The 24,664-nt window shown below is 37.7% G+C and overlaps 3 protein-coding genes and 1 pseudogene across 5 annotated transcripts; 1 reads left to right on the forward strand and 3 right to left on the reverse strand.

The window, feature by feature from the left end:
* Positions 1–936: 936 nt before the first annotated feature.
* Positions 937–2,940, forward strand: amn (amnion associated transmembrane protein). Its single transcript, XM_008416188.3, has one exon. The coding sequence runs from the start codon at positions 1,382–1,384 to the stop codon at positions 2,876–2,878; it is 1,497 nt and encodes a 498-aa protein (XP_008414410.1). The 5' UTR covers positions 937–1,381; the 3' UTR covers positions 2,879–2,940.
* Positions 2,941–2,992: 52 nt separating this feature from the next.
* On the reverse strand, positions 2,993–7,963 carry LOC103468835 (tripartite motif-containing protein 16-like). Of its 2 annotated transcripts, none has more exons than XM_008416186.3 (6): positions 6,629–7,963; positions 6,418–6,513; positions 6,099–6,332; positions 5,058–5,229; positions 3,944–4,021; positions 2,993–3,852 (listed from the first exon to the last, which is right to left on the reverse strand). In XM_008416186.3, exons 1-6 carry the CDS (start codon positions 7,004–7,006, stop codon positions 3,317–3,319), a joined length of 1,494 nt encoding a protein of 497 aa, XP_008414408.2. In that variant the 5' UTR covers positions 7,007–7,963; the 3' UTR covers positions 2,993–3,316. The 2 variants fall into 2 exon arrangements, with proteins under 2 accessions (XP_008414408.2, XP_008414409.2); XM_008416187.3 differs by having other exon boundaries at positions 3,944–4,018; positions 6,629–7,962.
* A 1,640-nt stretch (positions 7,964–9,603) lies between these two features.
* ush1ga (Usher syndrome 1Ga (autosomal recessive)) lies at positions 9,604–23,460 on the reverse strand. 2 transcript variants are annotated; one of them, XM_008416183.3, is made up of 4 exons: positions 22,884–23,456; positions 19,491–19,944; positions 18,588–19,375; positions 9,604–10,381 (listed from the first exon to the last, which is right to left on the reverse strand). In XM_008416183.3, the coding sequence occupies exons 1-4, from the start codon at positions 23,045–23,047 to the stop codon at positions 10,378–10,380; spliced, it is 1,410 nt and encodes a 469-aa protein (XP_008414405.1). In that variant the 5' UTR covers positions 23,048–23,456; the 3' UTR covers positions 9,604–10,377. The 2 variants fall into 2 exon arrangements, with proteins under 2 accessions (XP_008414405.1, XP_008414407.1); XM_008416185.3 differs by lacking the exon at positions 9,604–10,381 and having other exon boundaries at positions 18,584–19,375; positions 22,884–23,460.
* Positions 15,857–18,194, reverse strand: LOC145552671 (pre-mRNA splicing regulator USH1G pseudogene; annotated as a pseudogene).
* Positions 23,461–24,664: the final 1,204 nt, after the last annotated feature.

The following is a 24,664-nucleotide window of genomic DNA, read 5'->3' on the forward strand; positions in this document are numbered from 1 at the left end:
TTTTTGTTAGCCCGAGGGAAAATGGATTAAACACACCCCTTTTACGCATGTCCATTTCCAAGAAGTGCATCTAGAAGGGTTGTTCAGAGTAAAATAGAAACTGTACCGTGGAAACATTTATAAATTGAGGATATTGTTTAAAATATAAACTCCCCCTCAACCCCCAAGTTCCATGAACCTGTTTAGAAATTACAACTTGCTTAATCATCCACTTAGCTACAATGGGATTAGATATAAACAAAATACTTTGTGCATGAGGGAAATACAGGTTCATTGGCTGGTTCATGTGTTTTATTAACACACAAACGTATTCTTAGAAATATTTTCATGGAATTTTTGCCAGCAATTTTTTTTCCTGCTGACTCTGGACATTTGGACAATCCATAAAAAAACTAAGCAAAACAAGACCTGCCTTGGAAAAGCATTCACAACTTTTTTTCTTTTTTCCCCCCCCCACATGTTCACTTTACAACCAAAAACTTCAACGTGTCTTATTGGGAAACTTATGAGAGTCTTGTAGAAACCATTGCATAATTGTTAAGCTGAACATAACGGTTAGTTTTAAATTGTCTTTGCAAATAAAAATAATAAAAGGGCTCGTGGTTCACCCAGCCCCCCTTGCTTAGATAACTAAATAATATCTAGTTTCTGAAATAATATTCTGCCTACAGGACTCTATTCATCGCCTGCAAGTGGAAACCTACCAAGACATGGCCTGACGTAGAAATTAACACTAACATGTTATGATGGGTGCTCTGGTCAGATGAGAACAAAGTTGAACTTTTTTTTGTCTTAAAGCAAATCACATTGTATGATTGTAAATGATCCTGCACGTAACATCTCCATAAAATAAGGTGGTGGCAGCAACATGCAGTGGAAATTTTTCTGCTCAGATGCAGAAAACTTTTACAAAAGCCCCAAAGGTTGTGCAGATCAGTCAAAAGTGTTCAACTAATATCTCTAAGGCATCTTTACATTTCCAGATTCTTCTGAAATGTAATTAATTTACTGAGTTTATAGGTCATATGCCTACCAGAAGTCATATTCTTTGCACAAACGCAAATGATCTCCAGCGGCTGCTTATGACTAAACAGCTCAAATTAAATTTTCCCAATAAGAAATATACTATAACCTAACTAAGACTGACTACTGCTATTTTTCTCTTCACAAAGAGAAAGAAAATGCGCTGAACATAAAATCCTAACCTGTTGAAGTTTTCCATATTATATCAACCTGCTAAAAAGTAAAAAAAAAAAAAAACACAAAAAAAAAACAGAAATCCAAAAGTGAGGATAGTTTGAACATGTCTTCATAAAGCAGGAATGTCGAGGCAGAAGGTGTAAATATTTACAAGTCACCTGCTCATGGACTGGATTAGCTCATGAACTTTAGCAGTAAGCAGTGCTGCTCTCATGTTTGTCACAAGGTTGGAATCAAAGGTCACCACATTTTCCGTTCTTTGGCACAAACATTCAAGATGCTGAAAGTGGTACTCCTCATCTGCTCTCTTGTTGGGGCAACAAATGCCCTTTACAAGCAGTGGATTCCTGATACCAACTACGAGAACAAGACCAACTGGGATAAAGGAAAAGTTCCGTGCGGCAGCGACACAGTTCAGTTTTCATCTCAAAGAAAAGTGTCTGTGTTTGTGGAGACCACTCATGCCGTGCAGGAGATGGTGCTGCCAATGGACGGAGAGATCATTCTGAATTCGGGAGCTGGCTTTTATGTGATCAGCGGACAGGACCCTGATTGTGGAGCAGGAGTGAGGACCGAGTTCAAAGACGCTGACTCTCTGCGATGGTTTAATCCGGCTCTGTGGCAGGCAGCTGCAACTCTGAATGATCTACAGGATGGACATTTCCTCTTCTCGGTGCATGAGGAGAGCGTACCCTGTCAGCAGGATGACGTTGTGTTCAAACCCCTCTCCTCCTTCCGTGTGGATACCAGCTGCAGCCAGACCACCATCCCCATCAAATCCGTGTCTGTGCTGGGAAAGGTATTTGACAGCAAGTCCGAGTTCTCCGAGTATCTCAGCTCACAATCAGGCCTGCTGCAGTTTCACGGGTCGTCATCGGTCACTGTTGGAAACCCAAGTTGTGGGGATGCTACTGGCTGTGACTGTGGGAACTATGTCAACCATGAACGCATCTGCAGCACAGTGACCTGTGGAACTCTGAGCTGTGAGAAGCCTCTGCTTCCCATCGGACACTGCTGCGAGGTGTGCGGTGCAATAATTGTCATCCATTATTCTGACAGTTTCAACCTGGAAAATTACAGGGGACGAATCCGTCACCTTTTCCTTTCACTGCCAAAATATGAATCCATTCAGCTGGGCATGTCTAAAATCTTAAAGCCACAGCGGTTGATGGGAATTATCCCTTTTGGCTCTTCACCTGAGATCCAAGTAGTTATTCTGGACGGAGAGACTGGGAAACTATCGGAAGCGCTGGCCCAGGACATGATCAAGGACATTAAATCTCATGGCTCGAATCTGGGCATAGCAGGAGCTGAAATTCAGCCCACTAGGGAGCCTGGAAGCAGTACAGGGACAGTAGTTGGAGCAGTGTTTGGAGTCTTACTCGTGGTTACACTTATTGTGATTGTGGTTGTGCTACTCCGTAAGGGAATTGTACAGATGCCGTCAATGCCCTCGATGCCTTCAATGCCATCACTGAGCCGCTTCAGGAGAAACACTGACGTCGATGATCTCGACGGGGCCGCCGACCGCGGCTTTGACAATCCGATATTTGATAAACCTGACATGCTGAATAACATTTCTGATCTGTATAGCACCGACTCCATCTCCATGACTCAGACAGGCGTGCACTTTATAAATCCAGCTTATGATGAGAACGAAACAGATTTTACAATTTGAAGTTAATTTTTCACGCAGTTTCCTGATTAAATGTCAACATGCATTTTGAAAAAAAAAATATAGACGATGATTGTAAATTTATAACAGCAGAGTCTTATCAATGTGATTGTATAATGATGTGAGACAATGAGAAGTTTAATGACCAAATAAACTTGCAGGGCAAATAAAGAGAATAAGTGACAGTGTGGGTTTTTGCGGTCCGCTGTCCCTCAATCACGTTGCATTCAGTGGCAGTAAAACAGCAATAAAGTTGCACAAGATTCGAAACGCCCTCATATGGAGATGGCTCCTCTGTTTACATTCTGTTGCACAGCTACCACTAGATGGTAGTAAATTTCACCTTTGTTGACATGCATGTGAAATGCCTGCCGTTTGCACATTTTTTACCATTATGAAACCTCAATAAACTGCTATAAGTCAGCAGAAAATGTGCTTACATCATTTTGCATTAACCAGGGTCACAACATTGTCTTTCTTTGACAACCATGCTGTTATATATAAGGGCTCTATAAAGTCAATGCTGTATGTGTGGAGCAGCATCATAGACCCTGTTGTGTTATAGAAAGACAGCGAGCCTCGATGAAAGTCAACATATATGCCAACCCTGGTTATATCAGAGGCTTCCAGAGGTGTCTCCTCCCCAGCATGCCAGGCAGAGAAACCTCTGTTGTTCCTCCCAACGCACCAAGAAAAGTCATTCCCGGTGATGCAGCTGCCACTTTCCTCCCCCTTAGGATCGATGCTCCTGTAGGCAACCCCGACGTGTGCGCCCTTTCCGCTCAGCTCTGCTTCGATGTAATGTCTCCCCAGGTAGAGGCTCTCTGAAGTGATGGCCTGACGCCAGTATTCAAAGCGGCTGGCGTGGTCCGGGTAGCTGTGCTGCCAGGGGCTGGTGTTGGTTAACTTTCTGTTGTCCAACGTTAGACGCAGGAAGTCATGGGTGGTGTCGGGGTCAAAGGTTAGCCTCGTTGTGTCTGAAACAGGAAATGTTGTTTTATGGGAAACTGTTTGACTTTACAGCTGTGACGGAAAACGAGAAGGTACAGAGGATCTAAAAGTGCTTACATGTCAAAAAGTCTTCCTGGGTGTCAGGATCAGGAAGAGACGATGGCAGAGATTCTGGCATCGCGTGGTTAGCACCTGCTTTATCATTTGACAGAAAGGTTAATCACAGATTGTTAAATTTTCCAACATTTACCGGCACCAAATTCACCTTTTATCGCAGTAGCAAAATCTTACAGAACTCCAGCCACTCCAAATCCAGCTTTTAATTCAATTAAAAAAATTATACTTTTTAACTAAATCCCAGCTAGCACAATTATTGGCACCATTTCAAGTTAATTTGAAACCAATGCAATTAAGCCTTTAATTGACTTAAACTTAACTTTTTTGGTTGATTACACTTTTCGGATACGTTCCGGTTCCTCGGAGATCAAACACGCCATGCCATGCAGAGGCCCATTGCAGCCAATAGGCTGAATGAGAACCCTCTATTGTCTTGTCTTATTTAAAAGTGGAGGAGAGTAAGGTAAAAAAATAAAAGTCCAAAAATATAGCTTAAAATACAGGTTTTCTGCATTAAACATTTCAGGTGGATTTCACATTAAAAAATTTATCAAAATGCAGAAAATCGAGAGAACTGAAGAAAAGAGGCAACACAAGAGGACCCAGGACTCTCGATGATCCAGAGAGATTGTGGAAAGACAAATAGCTTAAGATTTATGTGAAATGTTATAGGTAGAGGAAGTGTGCTGCTCCCTTGACAAAGGGTTATTGCACAATGCACTCAGAGCAAAGGTGCCTCTAGTGATTTTGTTTAAAATTTCTCCCCCCAAATTAATAAATGTAAATGCAAAATTTCCAACCTTATATACGTACTCCAATAAAAGATGACGTTTTTCAATATTTTTGACACATCTGTAACTTTGACATGCTCTAAAGATAAACAGCTTGGTTTGAAAGGAAACTGTCACAGGTTTTATCCACATTTAACTACAACTTCAAATATAAGAGGAACCAATAACAAGAACTTCTGCGATATCAATATTGCATGAAGTCATTTTTAGCGGTACACAAGCATGGGTCAGAACTTCACTGTCACATTTAAGGCTTATTCTGAGATGAGATCTATAGCTTCCTCTCTACTGATCCTGAAGACACACTGATAAAACTAACTCACCACTTTTGGAGATCATGTTCATTTTTTCACTGTAGGATTTCATAATCAGTTCCCATAACTCCTGAGTAGCATCAGTCACTGCTTGAGCCCATGACTGCAGATGGTCCATTCGACTGATGTGGGCAGCGGGTACACATATATCAGTCAACCCTTTGTTCCCCTCTGTGTAATCCTAGAATGTGAAAACAGAAAATGCATGTAATGGATCAGGGTTATGACGTTAAAAACCAAAAAAAAAAGAAACACCCACACAGTTACTTTTCCGCGAACCGGAACTCCAATAGTTTTCTGTAGAGTCACAGAAAATCTTTATGTACACTGTCGACAAGCCTGTACTCAAAATAAACTCTATCTAAGAGAATCTCTTGGTCAAATCCCGCATCACATGAAACCTTTGACACCCTACACTAGACTCTGTAATATTCCTTCTTCTGTTCTGCCCTATTAGTAAAGCGTTTGTTTTCTGCACCAGTGAAGCTGAAACTGAAAGTTAAAAAAAGCTACTAAAGGTCAGTGTCATCATTAGTTTACCTTGCTGCATATGATATACCTGTATTAAAATACAAACAAACAAAAAACTAAACATAACATACAAAACATAAATTAAATTGTTTGCATAAAATTAATGATCAGGGTGGAATCTCAGAAACATTAAGGCCAATGAATCAACCAAGTCTCATTGATTATCGAAATCAGATAATTCGAGTTGAAATGTACAGGGTGCAAAGATTTCACAAAAAAATTCAACAAACTATGACACACATGTAAAACAGACATTCAAAGACTATGAATGGTTCAAAGATTGGCACAAAAAATACTCTGTAATCTTCCAAAAGCTTGTGACAGAATGTATTATGGTCTGATGAAATGTACTTATTTTTGGGCCACAATTTCAAAGGGTTTGTCACAAAATAATGCACAATGTAAAATGGTGGTAGTAGCGTCATAATCCGGGGTTCATTTTAAGATAGGACTGGATTTTTTTTTTTTTTGTTCCTCTAATTTTATCAGAGGTGTGTACTTCTCTCAGAGACACTGTACCTTCAGGAAATCAACATCAGACTTGCTCTTGAATAGTTTCTTCATCTTATCTGCAGTTTTCCTCAGCTCCACCCTCTTCTGCTCCAGATGTGTCTGGATGCCCTCCGCTTGCCTCAGAGCTTGTTTTTGCTCTCCTTCCAAAAGCGCCTCTACCCTTTTTCTGGCCTCCTCAACAGTCTCCTGCAGCCTATTGAACTGCTGTTCAACAGTAACACAAACTTCCTGCGCTGAAGACTGAGGGCAGGAGAAAAAAAAATGAAATGATAATGCAATCAGTTCAGTATGAAGAGAATAGAACATTTTATAATCATAAGATTACCTTGATTAAATCACTGTTGCTCTGCAATTTTCCAATTATTCTCTCTACATCTGAGAGATGTTGACTGATCCTCTGGTGTTTCTGCAGAAGTTCAGTCTACAAGTGATTTTAAAAAAGGAACAGCAACACATGCTGAAAAGTTTCTACAAACAAAAGCAGATTAAGAATAGTACATAGAGACAATTGTGCGTTTTTCATATTTTTAAAGGACCTCAAAGTGTACTCGAGCCTCCTCCAAAGACAACATCTCGTGTCCTTTGTGCTCCTGACCCTCGCAGTCCCCACAGATAGCGCACTCGTCCAGAAAGCAAAAGCTCTTGAAGGGAAGCTGATGAACCTCACAAGTCTGGCGCTCGATGTCATGGAGGGGATCCACTAAGCGATGGTTCTGAAATTTGGCTTTCTCTAGATGGGGTCTGAGGTGGGCGTCGCAGTAGGAGACCAGACAAGTCAGACACGATTTGAGCGCTGTGCTGGGGGCATCCAGGCAGGAATCACACATCACATCTCTTAGCAGTGGTGTGCTTGGTGGCCGATCCTCCACGTTTTCCCTCAAGTCCTCCTCGACATCTGTGCTGGTCGTCGTCATATTCAAGTGCCTTCCTTGTTGCCTTAAACGCAAACCAGCTGCCGTATATTCTAAGCATGAACGAGGTCTACTTTGTAGCTTCGATAAGGAAAGAAAAGACAGTTGTAGGCAGAAAGACCCTGGAATGAGTAAGGAAAGAATTATGGACCACGCCTGTAGACAGTCTCATTTTTCACCCCTCCCTGTTTCTCTTCTTGCTACATTTAGAATAAACGCAGGACCAGAGGAAATATGCTTCCAGGGATGAAAAATGAACTTTTCTTTGACTCTTCACTACTGTTAAAGAAAAGATGTATTTTATTAAAGACATGAAAATATCGCGATGAAACAGCTGCTTCAAAACTAGACACTAGATAGTTTTTTTCCCCCAGTTTTCAGACTTGTTTAAGTTTTCTCCTTCACTGAAACTGTGTTGCTGCTAAGAACAACGGTCGCTTTCCTTTTGATAACAGAGCTCCATGAGCTTCCTGACTACAGTACTTATCTGCACGGCGGCTTCCTTCCTTTCGTGTCATGCGGCACAGAGGCAATACTGACACTTGTCTTTTGTATGTGTGCAGCGAGTGTGGATTATTGCATATTTGGCAGAAAATGCAAGAACAATAGCGTTTTCGTTCTCTGTTCTGTGGCTGTCTCTAACTCAGAGACAGAAACGTCAGGAGAACCTTAACATGTTTCCTATGTGAATAGGTAGATTCTTAGGGGATGTATTAAATAAGAATGCATCAGAGTTTACTATGCGTTCAACAAGTCAAAGTGTTGGTAGCCAACAGGTACAAATGTGCAGCAAACACAAGAACGATGCAAACTCCCAGACACACAGAAACAAACAAAAATAAATAAATAATGGGAAAATGCTGCAATCACAAAAAAAATTGAAGTAAAATCCTATATGAATAAACTAAATTGAATGTAATTGAATTTAAAACATAAACACCTTGCCAGTGCTCAATGTTTGGTTAATTGCTCCTACTTATGATTGTTTTGTTGATTGGTTTTTAGAAAAAAAAAAAAAACTTGCACTCACTTTTTAAAAAAAAATGTGTGTTAGAGATTTGTTAAAGCTCTGGCTGATTTGTAAAGTTGATTTTCACAACACTAAATAAAATGTATAATTTGTATCATGTTCTGATCTTTGACAACTATGTGACAAATAAGTAAATCCTGAGCTGTTGATGTAACCAAAAGGAATTAATTTAGACCTCAAGAAGCTTTGACATTGGAGACCAAAGCGTTTTATGAGTGAGGGAACCTGGAGAACGCTGAACTCATTTGCATATTTTGACCATGATGTCTCACACCACAGATAGAAAACTATTTGTTTAGGTGTACATCGTTTTTTGAAATGTAATATTGGGATCATGACTCAGCTTGTGGCTAAATTTAACATTAGACAACTTAAAAAGAATTTTCTGTCTATATGAGTAATGATTTTAATCACCAATAGCATCAGAATTAAGTATAAGGTTTTCTAACACTATTTGCATAATGTCTTAACTTCCTTCTGTTCAATTTGTGGGAATACATTAAAGACCTGCAGTATTTTTTTTGATTTTGTAATAAAAAAAACTACAGAGGCCTTGGTCAGTCATTCATTGGTATGAATGTCTGACCAAGGAGATTGGACATTCATACCAATCTCCTTAAAAATACATTTCATATTAAGAAAATAATTTAAAAAAAACAGTTTGCGTGACTTTTCTTCTTGTTCACACAAGTTATCTGCAAAACAAACTGCAGTAATTTTTTGTTGAACAGCTTTTACAGGTTCAGTTCACACCAACCTACGGTGATAAAACATTGAGTTTTAGACATGTTGGTAATAAAATATATGGGTTTCCTGCTCTGCACTATAAATAAACTAATCCAAACTCATTTTTATGGGTTATTGCATTCTACTGTACTATACTGCTCTTGTCATCACAAATGACTTAATCAACAATTAAACGTTAATAAAATAAATGATTTAATAATTTAAGTTTTCCTTTAATTTTACCAACACATGCAAGTGCTGACAGTGTTAATAGTATTTTTTTGTCAAATCTGTTTGAAGATGAAAAGAATATTAGATTTCGTTACACTTCACATTGTTTTACTAAACAGATTGAATTAACTGATTGACATTCATAGTCTTAAAAAATGTGGCTTGATGTATTTTATGGTTTTTGATTTTACATGATGACGATCAAATTATCCTGGTTTCTACATGAAAAAGTACTAGCTGCTGTGGCTGTGCAAACACAACTCCAGGTTGTGCATGGAACAATTGCTGGAAGACCAAAGGAGGCTGCAGTTCAACTGAAAATGAATTTGTGACATCATACTTACCTATGAGTAAATTCCATTTTTGAATGCATGATTCCTTCTGACTGTGTGCACATAAAGAGCCACACCAGATGAAGTTATCTTTTGCAAACATGACATTCTGCAGGATGTCATGTTTGGCTATCACCCACCCCTTTATAAGAAACGTGTCTCTTGCATTGGCGAATTTTGTTTCTCCACCACAGAAAGGACGAAATTTATGGTGGAGATGGAGAAACCTCTTATAATGACTTAATAGACAAAGGCTCAAAAAACACTAGATCTTTACAAGATTGGACTCTGAAAAGACTAGCAATTTTATTTACAATGAAATAAACTTTTTTTGTTGTTGTTGTTGATATAGGTAATAATATATGTTACTCTTCAGATGTAAATGAAAAATACTGAGGTAAAAACAGCTGGAAGACTTGAAAAGGGGGTACACAATGCATACCACTACAGTAAATTACAGCAGTTATCTCAACAAACAGTTGGCCCGTCATTGCCTTTTGAAGCATATTTAGACAAACATGGCATCCCGTATGTAAACATATACAGTTCAAAATAATTCAATGTGAATAAAGCATTGCTTTAAATAGTGGTTAGTCTAACATTAGATATAATCTTAGATTCAGGTTTTTGTCAGTGTTTTTATAAACATATCAACATCGCACTTTTTAAGCAAATGAACAGGCACAAACAATGCAGGCACATAAAGTGGTTGGATTAACCCCACAGGGGACGATATCTCTTAGAGCCATTATCTCAGTGTATGCAGTATGACATGGCAAAACAGCTGTCCATTGAAAACTATTTTAGTTTGTGAAATCAACTCTTGACTATCCAATCAACAAAGAAATATATTTTCTGTTATCCTCCAAAGCCAACAAGGAGGAATCATGTTAAGAGTTTACCTGACCCATTTCCTCTCGGTTGACATATTAACCATGACAGTATTCAGTCTGCTTTTCCGGTAACAGTAAAAACTGTTAAGTTCTTCCTGCTCAATATAAAGATTGATTCCATAATGTCCCACAATGCAGCAAAGTGAATATCCACAGCTTCTATTACCTGTGGGAAAAACCAAAAACATAGTTTACAGTTCATGTTTTTACTGTTATTTTAATGTTAAGAAAATGCTTCTCGATGGTAGAATAAATTTTAACAATAAAAAAAAATGTAAAATGTGTTTTTTTTTTCTTTATGAAAGGGTAGTAGGTGACAGAAATTGTATTTCCCATTTCTAAATTGTGCATCTACTTTCTAATTTTGTTGAACGGTTAATTCATGTGAAAATTGAATATAATGTGACTATACAAAACATTCAGAAAAGCAACATCTTTATTGTTGGCTGAACTTTTAAAAGCATATTCCTGGCTTAAATGCTTTTTACATAATCAAGACACCAGGAAAATGCTTAAAGCCTGACATCAATCACTCCTATAATTTAACTACATTCTGGAGAGACGCAAAACTGCATTGGTTAACTTGTGTGTTTATATTGCATATTTATTTTTGTTCAAATGGCCCTCTGGAACACAAAGAAACAATTAATATGGGATAAATCTGTTTGTGCCTTACACTAGACCTTTGCTCACAGCTATATCCTGATTCCCTCACTTATTTAGTTGTGTTTCCTCTGTAAAACTTAATAAAAATATAATACCCTCTCCTTATATAGGTATATAAATTATGTTTTGTCTAATTATATTGGTTGGTAACACTTTATTTGAAGGGGGTGAATAAGACTGTCATGACACTGTCATAAACATGACATAAAACCTGTCATGAACATCAATAAGTCGTCATGAATATTTATGACGGTTGTCATAAAGTGTCATTCGATAAATCATGACATTTTTAATACAAAGTTGCCATTATTCAAAATGTCATTAACCTAGACAAAATTGTCTTTGTTTATGATAACTTGTCAATAACCAAGAAATCATGATCTGACATAAATTTGTTCTAAATGTATTACCGATTAAACTTTAAAAAATTAGCTTTATGTAGTAATATTGTATAGCTCTGCCATGTTGTTTAGTCTTAATTTTCTTAATTTAATCGATCCTAAGGTTTTACAGCAAGATGTCTATTAATAAGCTTATTGCAAACAACCATAAGTTAGAGTATCTGGTTAGAAATAATTTAGAATGCTCATTAAGTAAAAAGAAACACTCATGTGCCTAAAACTATACATTAAATGATGCATTCTGAATAACAGTGGCAGTCTGTCTGAACTTCTGCCAGACAAATATTTGATCAGATTTTAATTTTGTTCAGCTCCAGTTATTATGCTACTTTTATTAAGAAATAATTGTATTGCACTTTATAACAACCAGTCATGTTAACTAGGCATTTGTCTGCCAGTTTACCATTCTGACAAAGTGCAGCGAGGGACCTTTTTGGAATTGTATTTAAATAAATGCTGGAATATGATGACATTGTTTTTTGTTTTTGTTCTTTTTTAAGTGACCACAATGAATTGAGTCATCACCGACTCTGAGAATGACCAGAAGAGATTCACCAAGTTTGAATTCATGAAAAGGCTTTCACCATGATTAACTATTGCAAGAACAGCTGTAATTTCTGAGCATTTCTGGACACCTTCAAAGAGCTGCTTCGGGAAATGAAGACAAGAAGAAGATCTCCTGGAAGGAGATGGCTGACATAATCAAAGCAAGAGATTTTACTGCTGAAATAACCTATTTTCTTAAGTTAAAGAATAAGTAATTCTGTTTTAGTTTTTCAATCAGTATTTCAGAGTAACAATATTTATGTGCAGACGTTAAACCCTCTGTTATCTTAGAACAAGTTATATTTTGTTTTATTCCAATGTACAAAGGGTTTGTTCTACAGTTATGATGGTAGTTATAAGTAGTCCAGTATGTTTCACTTCATTTGAGGTAAGACTTAATATCAATGACTCTGTTAGCATAGCATTTGACATACTATATTACATCTTTATAATTGTTGCTACTAGTTTCACTTTACTTGAGGTAAAAGTTAATATTAATTACACTGTAATGGCACTTAATGACTTTGTCATAACTGTTACTTGTTTCAATTTACTTGAGGTAAGAGATAATATTGATGACACTGTAATGACGCTTAATGACATCTTCATAATTGTTGCTACTTGTTTCACTTTACTTGAGGTAAAAGTTAATATTAAAGACACTGTAATGACACTTAATGACTTCGTCATAACTGTTGTTACTTGTTTCACTTTACTTGAGGTAAGAGCTAATATTAATGACACTGTAGTGGCACTTAATGACATCTTCATAATTGTTGCTACTTGGTTCACTTTACTCGAGGTAAAAGTTAACCTCTTCGACTCAGGCCTCCTTTTGAGCAATATGGCTGAAATACATGCCCAAAATGAATTGAATGTATCTCAAGAACTACAGAGTTTATTTTAATTGTTTTGGTATCAAACAAAGGCAAGCCCTAGAGAAATGTTACAGCTCTAAAACCACCCTGCCTGTTACTGGGGAAAGTGTATTATATGATAAACAGCAGAAATTAAGAAAAAATCAATTTCCGCCTAAAAAACCACTTCAATCTATGAATGCTCCTTTCAAAACATGCAGTGAAAGCCAAAAAAGTAGTAACAACGTACACAATCTGACCTTTTACTGTGCCAAGTTTCATGAAAAAAAGTCAATCATATGAGTTTTAGAGAGGTGCTACTAGATAAAAATCTAGGCGGACCTTCCAAATGAGCCATTTTGGCACAATTTGTGCCATTTGAACTTTCTTAGTTTTTATTTCTGTAGGGTCTGTTTTAATCATTTATTCTTTTCATATAATAATTATTATTTATCATAAATAAGTAATTACATCTAATAATTGTTTTTGGGGTTCTTTTGAAAATCCACATTGCATTCATTCATAAAAGAGAAAAAATAGACAATTTGTAATAGACTGAAAATGAACAGATTAACTCACATACACTTCAAATAGAATTATACAACAATGAAATGCAAATAGCAATGAAACCTAAGTTGTCAAAATGATATGATCAAGGAAAACTAATATATCTCATAATTACATTACAATAACTGCGCTCTGCGCTCTGTGCGTAAAACCTCCCAATTCCCCATTCATTTTTTCAAACTACGCGGGGCAGTTTCTCGGGAACCCATTGGTCATTTTGACGATTGACATGTCGTTCGAACCGTCAGAGCCAATAGAATCTGAGGGCGTTGACATTAATACGGAAACTAAGTATTCACCAATTACAGCGAAAAAAGGCATGTGACGTAATTGACCAATTTTGACCCATCGTATACGATCCACATAAAACACGGAATGCCTCTGCGCCGAACCAAAACCATGTGAGATGTACTCAGGGAAAGGGATTATCGGACCAGGTGGAAATATTTACTCTAATATGGATTATGACACGAAACGGCAAAGGTAGGCTGGAGTTTTGATTTTACCTTCGTGAAATGAGCTATTTCTGTTTTTCTTCTTAGCTGTGGTTCAGTGAGTTTTGCACGTAGCGTGGTGACTCTGGTATTGTTAAAAACCTCAGGCTTCGGCTTTACTCTGATTATAGTTTTTGTACATCGGGCCTCCTTGCTCTTTTACTATTGCGTTTTTTACCGGGTGTGCCTCGTTAGCCTCGTTAGCGTCTATTGCGTTTCTTTTATCATCTGTTAGTGTTCATTCTGGGTGTTGTTGAGGAAGAAATATCGATCCTATCATTTAGAAGAGCTTTTCCCTTTACGTGGATATGCAATATGCCTATATTGATAATGTATAGCATGTGTTTTTAATTGATCTTGTTGCGGCACGCCGAGACCCAAATTTGGTTCTCTAGCGACAGAGGTTATATTAATGACAATGTTATCTTCATAACTGTTACTTGTTTCACTTTACTTAATGACACTGTAATACACTTAATGACATTTTTATAACTGTTGCTACTTGTTCCACTTTACTTGAGGTAAGAGATAATATTATGACACTTTAATGACACTTAATGACTTCGTCATAACTGTTGTTACTTGGTTCCTTTACTTGCGATAAAGTTAATATTAATGACACTTAATGACATCTTCATAACTGTTACTTGTTTCACTTTACTTAATGACACTGTAATGACACTTAACATATTCATAACTGGTGCTATTTGTTCTACTTTAATGAGTTTGTTATAAATCATTTGATAGTGTAATAAGCTTAGTGAAATCTCTAATGCTTGTCCTACTTTGCTTTATTTCAGGGAGTGGAAATATTAATCATAGTTTTGTTAAAGCTTTTGCTAGTGTAATAAATCATAACTACTATTATGACAATTTATGTTAGATCATGATTTCTTGGTTAGTGACAAGTTGTCATAACGAAGACATTTTGTCTAGGTTAATGACAAGTTGTCAAACGAGACAGTTTTGTCTAGGTGAATGACAAGTTGTCGTAACAAGACAATTTTGTCTAGGTTGACAAGTTGTCATAACAAAGACTTTTGTCTAGATTAATGTCAAGTTTTCATAACGAAGACATTTTTGAACAATGTCAACTTTGTATTAAAAGTGTCATGATTTACCGAATGACACTTTATGACAACAGTCATATATTCATGAGACTTATTCACGTTCATGACAGTTATGTCATGTTTATGATGGTGTCATGACAGTCTCATTCACCCCCCTTCAATAAAGTGTTACCATTGGTTTGAAGTGCCATAAACAGAAGAACTGTCAGAATAAGGCAGATAAATATTTGTGAATTTAACTTCTGGAGTGTTGTATGAGCTTAGGTTGTCAGAAATCTAAAATTTCATTCTAATTTCTAATTTTCATTCTAAAATATTTTACTGTAACTCATATGCATCCATTACTGAAGTCATTGGTATACTTCTGAAGTCATTACTGAAGTCATTGGTATACTTCAGTAATGCTTTTAATTTAACACCAAGTATCATGAGTCCAGCAATAACTCACATGGATTTTTGGACCTGCTGGAGTTGTTCTTATAGAGTGGATGTGATTCCATAGCTCTCAATGGGAATCAGAGTAATACCAGCTTTGTGGAATTGATATTAATGAAAATCTAATGAATTCTTAAACATTAAGGTTTGATTTCACAAGGAAGCATAAATCCATCTATATGGCTAATTCCCCGAATAATCTGGAAGGACGTCCTACATTTACAATACATCAACTCTCAAACGTAGGTATCTGTTACAAGTGCCACCATATTAGCCAGATACTTTGCATCTTAAAGTGTATTCAAGGCATCTACCCCTCACCATTTTGTAACTTTGCAGTTTTGGTGTTTCATGCTCTACACTGAGAAAGATGGTGATATTGTTTTGTTGACAGATTGTTGTCAGTCACTGACAATCACCTCTATCTAGTAAATACTATATTTAGTGCTGTAGTGCATTTCAGATGTAATGAGAATGCTGTCATTGTAATGCTTTTCATCCATGGTGAGATTTGGTCAATATTTCAGTGGCAGCTGAAGAATTTTGAAACCGATACTCTTATTTTTTCTTGAGTGTGATGATTAAAATCCTAAATATTTCATAGCTTAGACTTTCGAATGAATAAAATTACCAATACTCAATTCGGTGTCTTCATGGAGTCTGGGTCCTCCTGGTCTCCAGTCGTCTCTGGCAGCATCAATAGCTTTTTTCTGGCCTAATGGGATTGAATGCTCTTAAGGTCTTGATCAGAGCAAAGCAGGAGAGCTTCTAAGTCGATCTTCTCTCTTTTGAATATGGAGTAAAACTCGCTCATGCTTTGTGTGGCAAGGAAGACCTCCAGAGGGCTTGTATCAGGCTCATCGTCATCATCCAACCCTAATTCAACTTCTTCCCAAGGCAACTCTTCCGTGTTTCTTTCCTGTAGGCTGCGTGCGCTTCCAATGCTGTCTTCGTCTATACTTGGATAATGCTGCAACCGACTGCGTAAACGCACATTATTACCTGAGCGGGTCGTGTCTCGAGCACCGAGGTTGAACATTCCTCCACTTACATAGTTTCTTCTAAAGACCATGGTACCCAGACCCGGTCTGTTAAACAGGGAATCATGTCCGGAGTCTGTGCTGATCTCAGAGTAGTCCATATCTGGTCCAAGAAGGTCTGGCTCACTCATGGCACGAGAAATGGCACCGTCGTTGTCTCTAGGGAACATATCTCGAACATTTCGACGCCCTCTGTCTTTTGCATTGATATACGTCCCCTGCTTGACAAACATGACATCATTACCTAACTGAAGTCCAGAAAGGGAGCGCACACTCTTTCTTCCATCTTCGTAAATTTTAAAAGTTCCATCGCCTTGCTTTCTCTTCTCCAGCTTCTTTTGAATCTTTGTCTTCCCTCGGTTTGTGGCATGGAGAGTTGCCTAACAGTACAGAAACAATGTAACAATGAAGCAGTCAAAGAATTTTAATCATTTCAAGTACATTTAAATATGTCAATTAGTGTACGAAAACTTAAACCTATTAATGACAATGTTATCTTCATAACTGTTACTTGTTTCACTTTACTTAATGACACTGTAATAACACTTAATGACATTTTTATAACTGTTGCTACTTGTTCCACTTTACTTGAGGTAAGAGATAATATTAATGACACTTTAATGACACTTAATGACTTCGTCATAACTGTTGTTACTTGGTTCACTTTACTTGCGATAAAAGTTAATATTAATGACACTTAATGACATCTTCATAACTGTTACTTGTTTCACTTTACTTAATGACACTGTAATGACACTTAACATATTCATAACTGGTGCTATTTGTTCTACTTTAATGAGTTTGTTATTAAATCATTTGATAGTGTAATAAAGCTTAGTGAAATCTCTAATGCTTGTCCTACTTTTGCTTTATTTCAGGGAGTGGAAATATTAATCATAGTTTTGTTAAAGCTTTTGCTAGTGTAATAAATCATAACTACTATTATGACAAATTTATGTTAGATCATGATTTCTTGGTTAGTGACAAGTTGTCATAACGAAGACAATTTTGTCTAGGTTAATGACAAGTTGTCAAAACGAAGACAGTTTTGTCTAGGTGAATGACAAGTTGTCGTAACAAAGACAATTTTGTCTAGGTTGACAAGTTGTCATAACAAAGACATTTTGTCTAGATTAATGTCAAGTTTTCATAACGAAGACATTTTTGAACAATGTCAACTTTGTATTAAAAGTGTCATGATTTACCGAATGACACTTTATGACAACAGTCATAAATATTCATGAAGACTTATTCACGTTCATGACAGTTATGTCATGTTTATGATGGTGTCATGACAGTCTTATTCACCCCCCTTCAAATAAAGTGTTACCCATTGGTTTTGAAGTGCCATAAACAGAAGAACTGTCAGAATAAGGCCAGAATAAAATATTTGTGAATTTAAACTTCTGGAGGTGTTGTATGAGCTTAGGTTGTTCAGAAATCTAAAATTTCATTCTAATTTCTAATTTTCATTCTAAAATATTTTTACTGTAACTCAGTATGCATCCAATTACTGAAGTCATTGGTATACTTCTGAAGTCATTACTGAAGTCATTGGTATACTTCAGTAATGCTTTTAATTTAACACCAAGTACTCATGAGTCCAAGCAAATAAACCTCACATGGATTTTTGGACCTGCTGGAGTTGTTCTTATAGAGTGGATGTGATTCCCATAGCTCTCAAATGGGAATCAGAGTAAATACCAGCTTTGTGGAATTGAATATTAATGAAAAATCTAATGAAATTCTTAAAACATTAAGGTTTGATTTCACAAAGGAAGGCATAAATCCATCATATATGGCTAAATTCACCCCAGACAATAATCCTGGAAAGGACGTCCTACATTTACAAATACATCAACTCAACTCAAAACGTCAGGGTATCTGTTACAAGTGCCACCATATTAGCCAGATACTTTGCATCTTAAAGTGTATTCAAGGCATCTACCCCTCACCATTTTGTAACTTTGCAGTTTTGGTGGTTTCATGCTCTACACTGAGAAAGAAATGGTGATATTGTTTTGTCTGAACAGATTGTTGTCCAGTCACTGACAATCACCTCTATCTAGTCAAATACTATATATTTAGTAGCTGTAGTGCATCTTCACAGATGTAATGAGAATGCTGTCATTGTAAATGCTTTTCATCCAATGGTGAAGATTTGGTCAATATTTCAGTGGCAGCTGAAGAAATTTTGAAAACCGATACTCTTAATTTTTTCTTGAGTGTGATGATTAAAATCCAATAAATATTTCATAGCTTAGACTTTCGAATGAATAAAATTACCAATACTCACAATTCGGTGTCTTCAATGGAGTCTGGGTCCTCCATGGTCTCCAGTCGTCTCTGGCAGGCATCCAATAGCTTTTTTCTTGGCCCTAATGGGATATGAATGCTCTTAAGGTCTTGATCAGAGCAAAGCAGGAGAGCTTCTAAGTCGATCTTCTCTCTTTTGAATATGGAGTAAAACTCGCTCATGCTTTGTGTGGCAAGGAAGACCTCCAGAGGGCTTGTATCAGGCTCATCGTCATCATCCAACCCTAATTCAACTTCTTCCCAAGGCAACTCTTCCGTGTTTCTTTCCTGTAGGCTGCGTGCGCTTCCAATGCTGTCTTCGTCTATACTTGGATAATGCTGCAACCGACTGCGTAAACGCACATTATTACCTGAGCGGGTCGTGTCTCGAGCACCGAGGTTGAACATTCCTCCACTTACATAGTTTCTTCTAAAGACCATGGTACCCAGACCCGGTCTGTTAAACAGGGAATCATGTCCGGAGTCTGTGCTGATCTCAGAGTAGTCCATATCTGGTCCAAGAAGGTCTGGCTCACTCATGGCACGAGAAATGGCACCGTCGTTGTCTCTAGGGAACATATCTCGAACATTTCGACGCCCTCTGTCTTTTGCATTGATATACGTCCCCTGCTTGACAAACATGACATCATTACCTAACTGAAGTCCAGAAAGGGAGCGCACACTCTTTCTTCCATCTTCGTAAATTTTAAAAGTTCCATCGCCTTGCTTTCTCTTCTCCAGCTTCTTTTGAATCTTTGTCTTCCCTCGGTTTGTGGCATGGAGAGTTGCCTAACAGTACAGAAACAATGTAACAATGAAGCAGTCAAAGAATTTTAATCATTTCAAGTACATTTAAATATGTCAATTAGTGTACGAAAACTTAAACCACAAAAAAAGTCCCAACCTGAGAATATGGCACACTGATAGTGGCTGTGCTGAAGTTGCGTAGCTTGTGGCTAACAGAGCTGCCAGTGTAACTGGAGAAACTCATGACATCTGAAGCGGAAGCCTCAGAGGTTTCTTTATGAAACTTTCGCTCCATGCGTTTGCGGTGTTTCTTCTGCATCTTAGCACACTCTTTGATCCTTTGCTCAGCATCACGAAATGCCCGGTCCTTCAGTTTGCCGACCAGTTTAGGATTTAGCCCTGTTTGCTTGGCAGCGATGGAATCCAAGTAGCGGACACAGTCCATGTGGTTCTTCGTGGCAGCCATGTCCAGGGGTGTGTGGTAGTCATTGTCTAGGCACCATATGTTGGCACCGAAAGACACCAGGAAGAAAAGGCAGTCGGGATGACCATTGGCAGCTGCCAAGTGGAGTGGTGTGTTCCCCCATATGTCACACTTGTCTGGGTTGCCTCTGTTGGCCAAAACAGTCAAAAGGTAACCGAGTGAATACAAAATGCAGTTTTTACAATAATGATTTTATTTATAAAGGGGGAAAAAAACTGGTCAAACAAAGCAATGTTGACTTGGCTATAAAATGTTATCCACTAAATCTTTATTGATCATGAAATTTTGAAAATGATTTTGGAAAGTTAAGTTACAAAGCATTCAGGCTTCAACAACTAAGCTTGAATGCTGGCTTGCTTTAGGCCAATTCTTTTTCTGTTTTTCTTTTGTTTGTTTGTTTTTCAATCAGCAATCAACTAATGTCCTCCAATGCAATACTACAGTCCTCGCTTTCCTGACCGCCCGCGACCCGAGGACTACCTTAATGTGTGTTGCACTGTTGCTTCAGATCTGTAATACGACCGCTGGCTTGCCAGCATCACGGCTCCACTACCTGTATCCTGTTTCAAGGGAGGCCACATAAATTGCACCTGACACAGTTTGGTCTGACTGGTGATGTCCTCCTGAATTCCTCAAGTCAGATCAAGCAACCTGCTTGCTGGGTAACAGCCAAAGATGAGTTTTCAAGCTTTTAACTGATTATCTGAACCTTTTTGATAAGATAAACGTAATATGCAAATTTACCAAATTAAATTTATTTCCTTGTATACTTTATCAAACTGTATTCAAATGTTTCTTGGCATCTTTATTTTAAGTTACTTCTATATATTTATAAGCATTTTTTCTGGTACCTACTCCAACATAATGTTAAGTTAACTTCAGTTAAAATATATTTCATTTATTTTATCTAAGGTTTTATATAAAGCCACTTCTTGCCAAACTGTTCTGTCTCTTCTTTGTCCTCCATGGTAGCCGCATAGACCTCTGAATATTTTATGCTATGGACATGAAACTACTGCAGATTTATAATTGATGGGTGTCACTGTAAGGATTTCTAATATGTGTCATTCTTGGGCAGCGATTTTCAAAGCCCGGTTCTGATTTCGGTGGAGCGTCCTTCGTGTTTCATCAGGATCGAAGAGAGGATAGAAATTTGGGAAATTTTTTAGAATGAATGGTTCATGGAATTTGTTTTTAGGCAATGGGTTATCTTCAGTGCTGATGGCTGACAGTGATGGGTAAACAGCCCCAAAGACAACAATAAAACTCAGATCAAAAGGAATTACAGCGTGAGCACAGAGTTGAAAAAAGTTCAGGGAACATACTATAAATTTAAGAAACAGAGTTACTTATACTCAGATGATATATTTATGACCATCTAAGTTCAAATCATACAAAATGGTACTCACACAAAGGTATCTAACATGATGGCTTTATGTGTCGCAATTTATGTCTGTGGTAAAATGCTTAGGACAGTAGTGTCAGATGCCTTGTCTCATTATTATCTGATGGTCTGTTTCTGTCTTCACATTCAGTGACAGTTTAATGCCACTGCAGGTAGCTCAATGCAATATATGAGCCAAATATAGCAGATATAGCATCTTTCCCATGACACTTGGACCTCTCTCCTTTGTTTATTGCCTCACAAGTTTGACTTATGGTAACTATTAGTGTTTATTTTCATTCCATTGGATAATCAGTACTTTATGTCTCCTATGTGCTGCAGCTCTGTGTACACTCGAATCGTGGGAAATACTGAACTAAAGCTGAGGCCATCTTGGGCGTTTTGGGAGACCCCTGAACAAGATGAGTTTGTTCAGGGGTCTTGAAGACCCCTGAACAAACTCATCTTTAAAATGAACAAATTCAAACTGAATTTATCATAAAATTAGAGCTGACAGTCTTCACTAATAACCTGCTAAAACTGTCCCTGGTGTTTTTTGTTTGCTTGTTTTTTTAACTCCTAATAAATTGTCTCTCACAAATTAAGCAACGTTTAATGATGTGATGTTGTCTTTAAATTTGCTAAGTGAAGCAGAATCACGTTTTGTTCTGGCTGACTTGGAAACCAGGTCAACCTGATGAGATGAGAAATGAACCGCTCTACAAAAAAAATAGACCAGTGCTAATCTTGCCAAAAATCTTCATAAAGCATCTTCCGAAAACTAGAATGAAATATTTTCTCGTTCTCTTCATAAAACTGTGAAACTAACTTTAAAAAGGGAGAAATCAAAAGACTGACACATTCTACTTACAAAGACAAATACAGATCTGCTAATAGATAAAATTGATTAATTTGCTCTAACAATAATTACTAACAATCAAATAATTACTTGAGGAACTGTGAACGTACAGTGCCTTATGATAGTGCTCACATTATATCCTTAGCAATGTATCTGTATTTTATGCGCAAAATAGCATGATTTTGAAATGGAAGTGGGAGCCTAAAGTGATAGCCTGGGCAAGGAATCAAAGAAGGATCCAAGAGACCCAATGTGGCTCTGGAGGAGCTCCAGATAGATCCACAGCTCAGGTGGGAACATCTATTGTCATGGCAACTATTATTTGTTGACACCATAGGTCTGATTTTGATGGAAAAGGGCACAACGATAATCACAGCTGAAACAAATCCACAAGGGGTAGCATTTAAATATTGCCACAAAGCTTGTGGGAAACAGCAAACGTGAAAGACAGCTTAAGACTTTCCCCACGGTGTTTCATGGAAGCATCGTACTTTGAGAAATTGGTGTGTGGTAGTTTGTTGCACTACAAAATCTGCCTTTGTCCTCTAAGCGACTACATTTTCTTCTAAATGTTTCCACATAAGCTGGCAGAATAATTTAAATGAGCTGTATTCAGGCGCTACGTCCATTAAGTTGAATTACGCACCAAACGAGCTGTTGAACGGGTAAAAAAATAAAATAAAATAAAAAATCTCAGATTACAGTAAGCAACAACCGAAATAAAAATGAAATGCATTCAGAAATCATCTATGATGAACCTTTAGATGCATTTTAAAGCCTAGGACTTATTGGGTATAGCTACTTCGTAATAAATCATACCCACCCCCTGGCCACGATCAGCCGCAGAGCCTCCAGGTTGCCGTGGTATGCCGCCCATAAAGTCGGTGTCATGCCATCCTCGTCCGGCGCGTTCAGATCCTTCCTCGTCGCCTCCTTCAGCAGGTCCAGGTAGCCGTCCCGGGCCGCCTTGTGATACCTGTCATTCATGGTGCTGAATCAGTTCGCCGTGCGCAAAGCCATTCCGTCTCACCACAACCACCTCCATGGTCCCAGTCATGAGGCGGCGGCAGGCTGATTAATCGGGTCCCATTTTGTCTCTTGGTTCACCCAGAGGGACTCGCTCCTGGTATGTAAGAGGAAGCGCGTTTCCAGGGACGCGATGGCACACACAGCGCGGATCAACACTGCTCCCGGTGGACGAGGTGAATCAGAGATAAGATATTTCCCCCGCCACCAAAAAAAAAACCATCCATATACCACTGTATCTAAATAGTGGGGAAAAAAGGCAAACTGCGCGCTCCGTTAAAGAAGGTTTTTCTGATCAGGTGTGTTTGACCAGAAAAAGATTGCTTGGGGCTCACCTGGTGCTCACCTAAAGTTGCCTGACCTCCAGTTTTACAAATGCATATCCATAAAATGTATTACAGAAACGTCAATTTTTATGCAATATTGGAACTCCCATATTTTGGTGAATAATTACGCACAGTTAGATGACTAGCTTTTCTTTCTTTTTTCTTTTTTCTTTTTTTTTTAAATAATATGATTTACAGATAATGAAAACCCAAGTTCGCCTTTTTCACAGAGTAGATACATAAGGCCAATCAGAAAGGCTTTAACACACATAAGACACAGCCTAAAGGGATTTTAGAGTTGTGTAACACAGTCACTGACAACCTCCAAATGGAGAGGAAGTGAAGTGCCTGATCACAAAGTTCTGTATCCAAGTTTGAAATGTTGAGTGGAAGGAGAAAGTGTGAGAAAGGCAACACTGAAGCAAAGTCTGTCTATTCAAGAGCTTTAGAAAGATTTATAAAGTGCAAAATGAGATAATGTACCTTTTAGAGAAGGTCCAATTTGTTTGGATTCACCTGTATGTCGCCCACAGCCTTGTTCTTTTATTTTATGAAAAAAAAATTAGGAATTGGGGTCAAGTTAGTAGCATTCACAAGGAACCCTGGGGAGAAAAGAAAGGCTATTCCATGTTGACTGCTCTCAGTCAATGTGCATGTAAACAGTTCTCTAAGCCAGAGCGGGCCGCAGAAATGCTGAAAATTAACCTGGAATTGTGACTTTGTTGAGAAAACATTCAAACTGTCCAAGTGTTGTCCAACTGGTCAACATTTCTTGTATGAATTGCATGAAAAATGTCACCTATGCAAACTGTCTCATTGCTTCAAGCCCTGGAGTTGACACATTTATTTCATTCTTTCTTACAGTCATAATGTACAGAAAGTCCCTTATGTTCCATTAATAGAATATGATTATTTATTGTGTTTAAATATGTCATCTAATAAAAGCTCATAAAGCTGTCCTTAGGGCTTCGAAAGATTCTGCTTTCACTCTTGATGTTTTCATGTGTTCCTCTACGTTTACATAATAGATATGATCAAATATTACATAACACAATAGATAGTATTAATAAATGATTAGTTAATATATTAATAAATTAGTTGCGTAAAGGTTAGAGTGCAAATATATATGTAAGCAATGTGTCACTGTGGCAGGTTAACAGGTAGTGTCATCTCACTGTGGTTTTCCACACTTCAAAATTGACTTTTTCAAAGTTTCCACCCTGAACTGCAAATGCAAACAGGACAAGCTGAA

The sequence above is a fragment of the Poecilia reticulata genome, chromosome 8 (assembly GCF_904066995.2).
Source record: "Poecilia reticulata chromosome 8, P_reticulata-male-v2, whole genome shotgun sequence".
NCBI classification, from domain to species: Eukaryota; Metazoa; Chordata; class Actinopteri; order Cyprinodontiformes; family Poeciliidae; genus Poecilia; species Poecilia reticulata.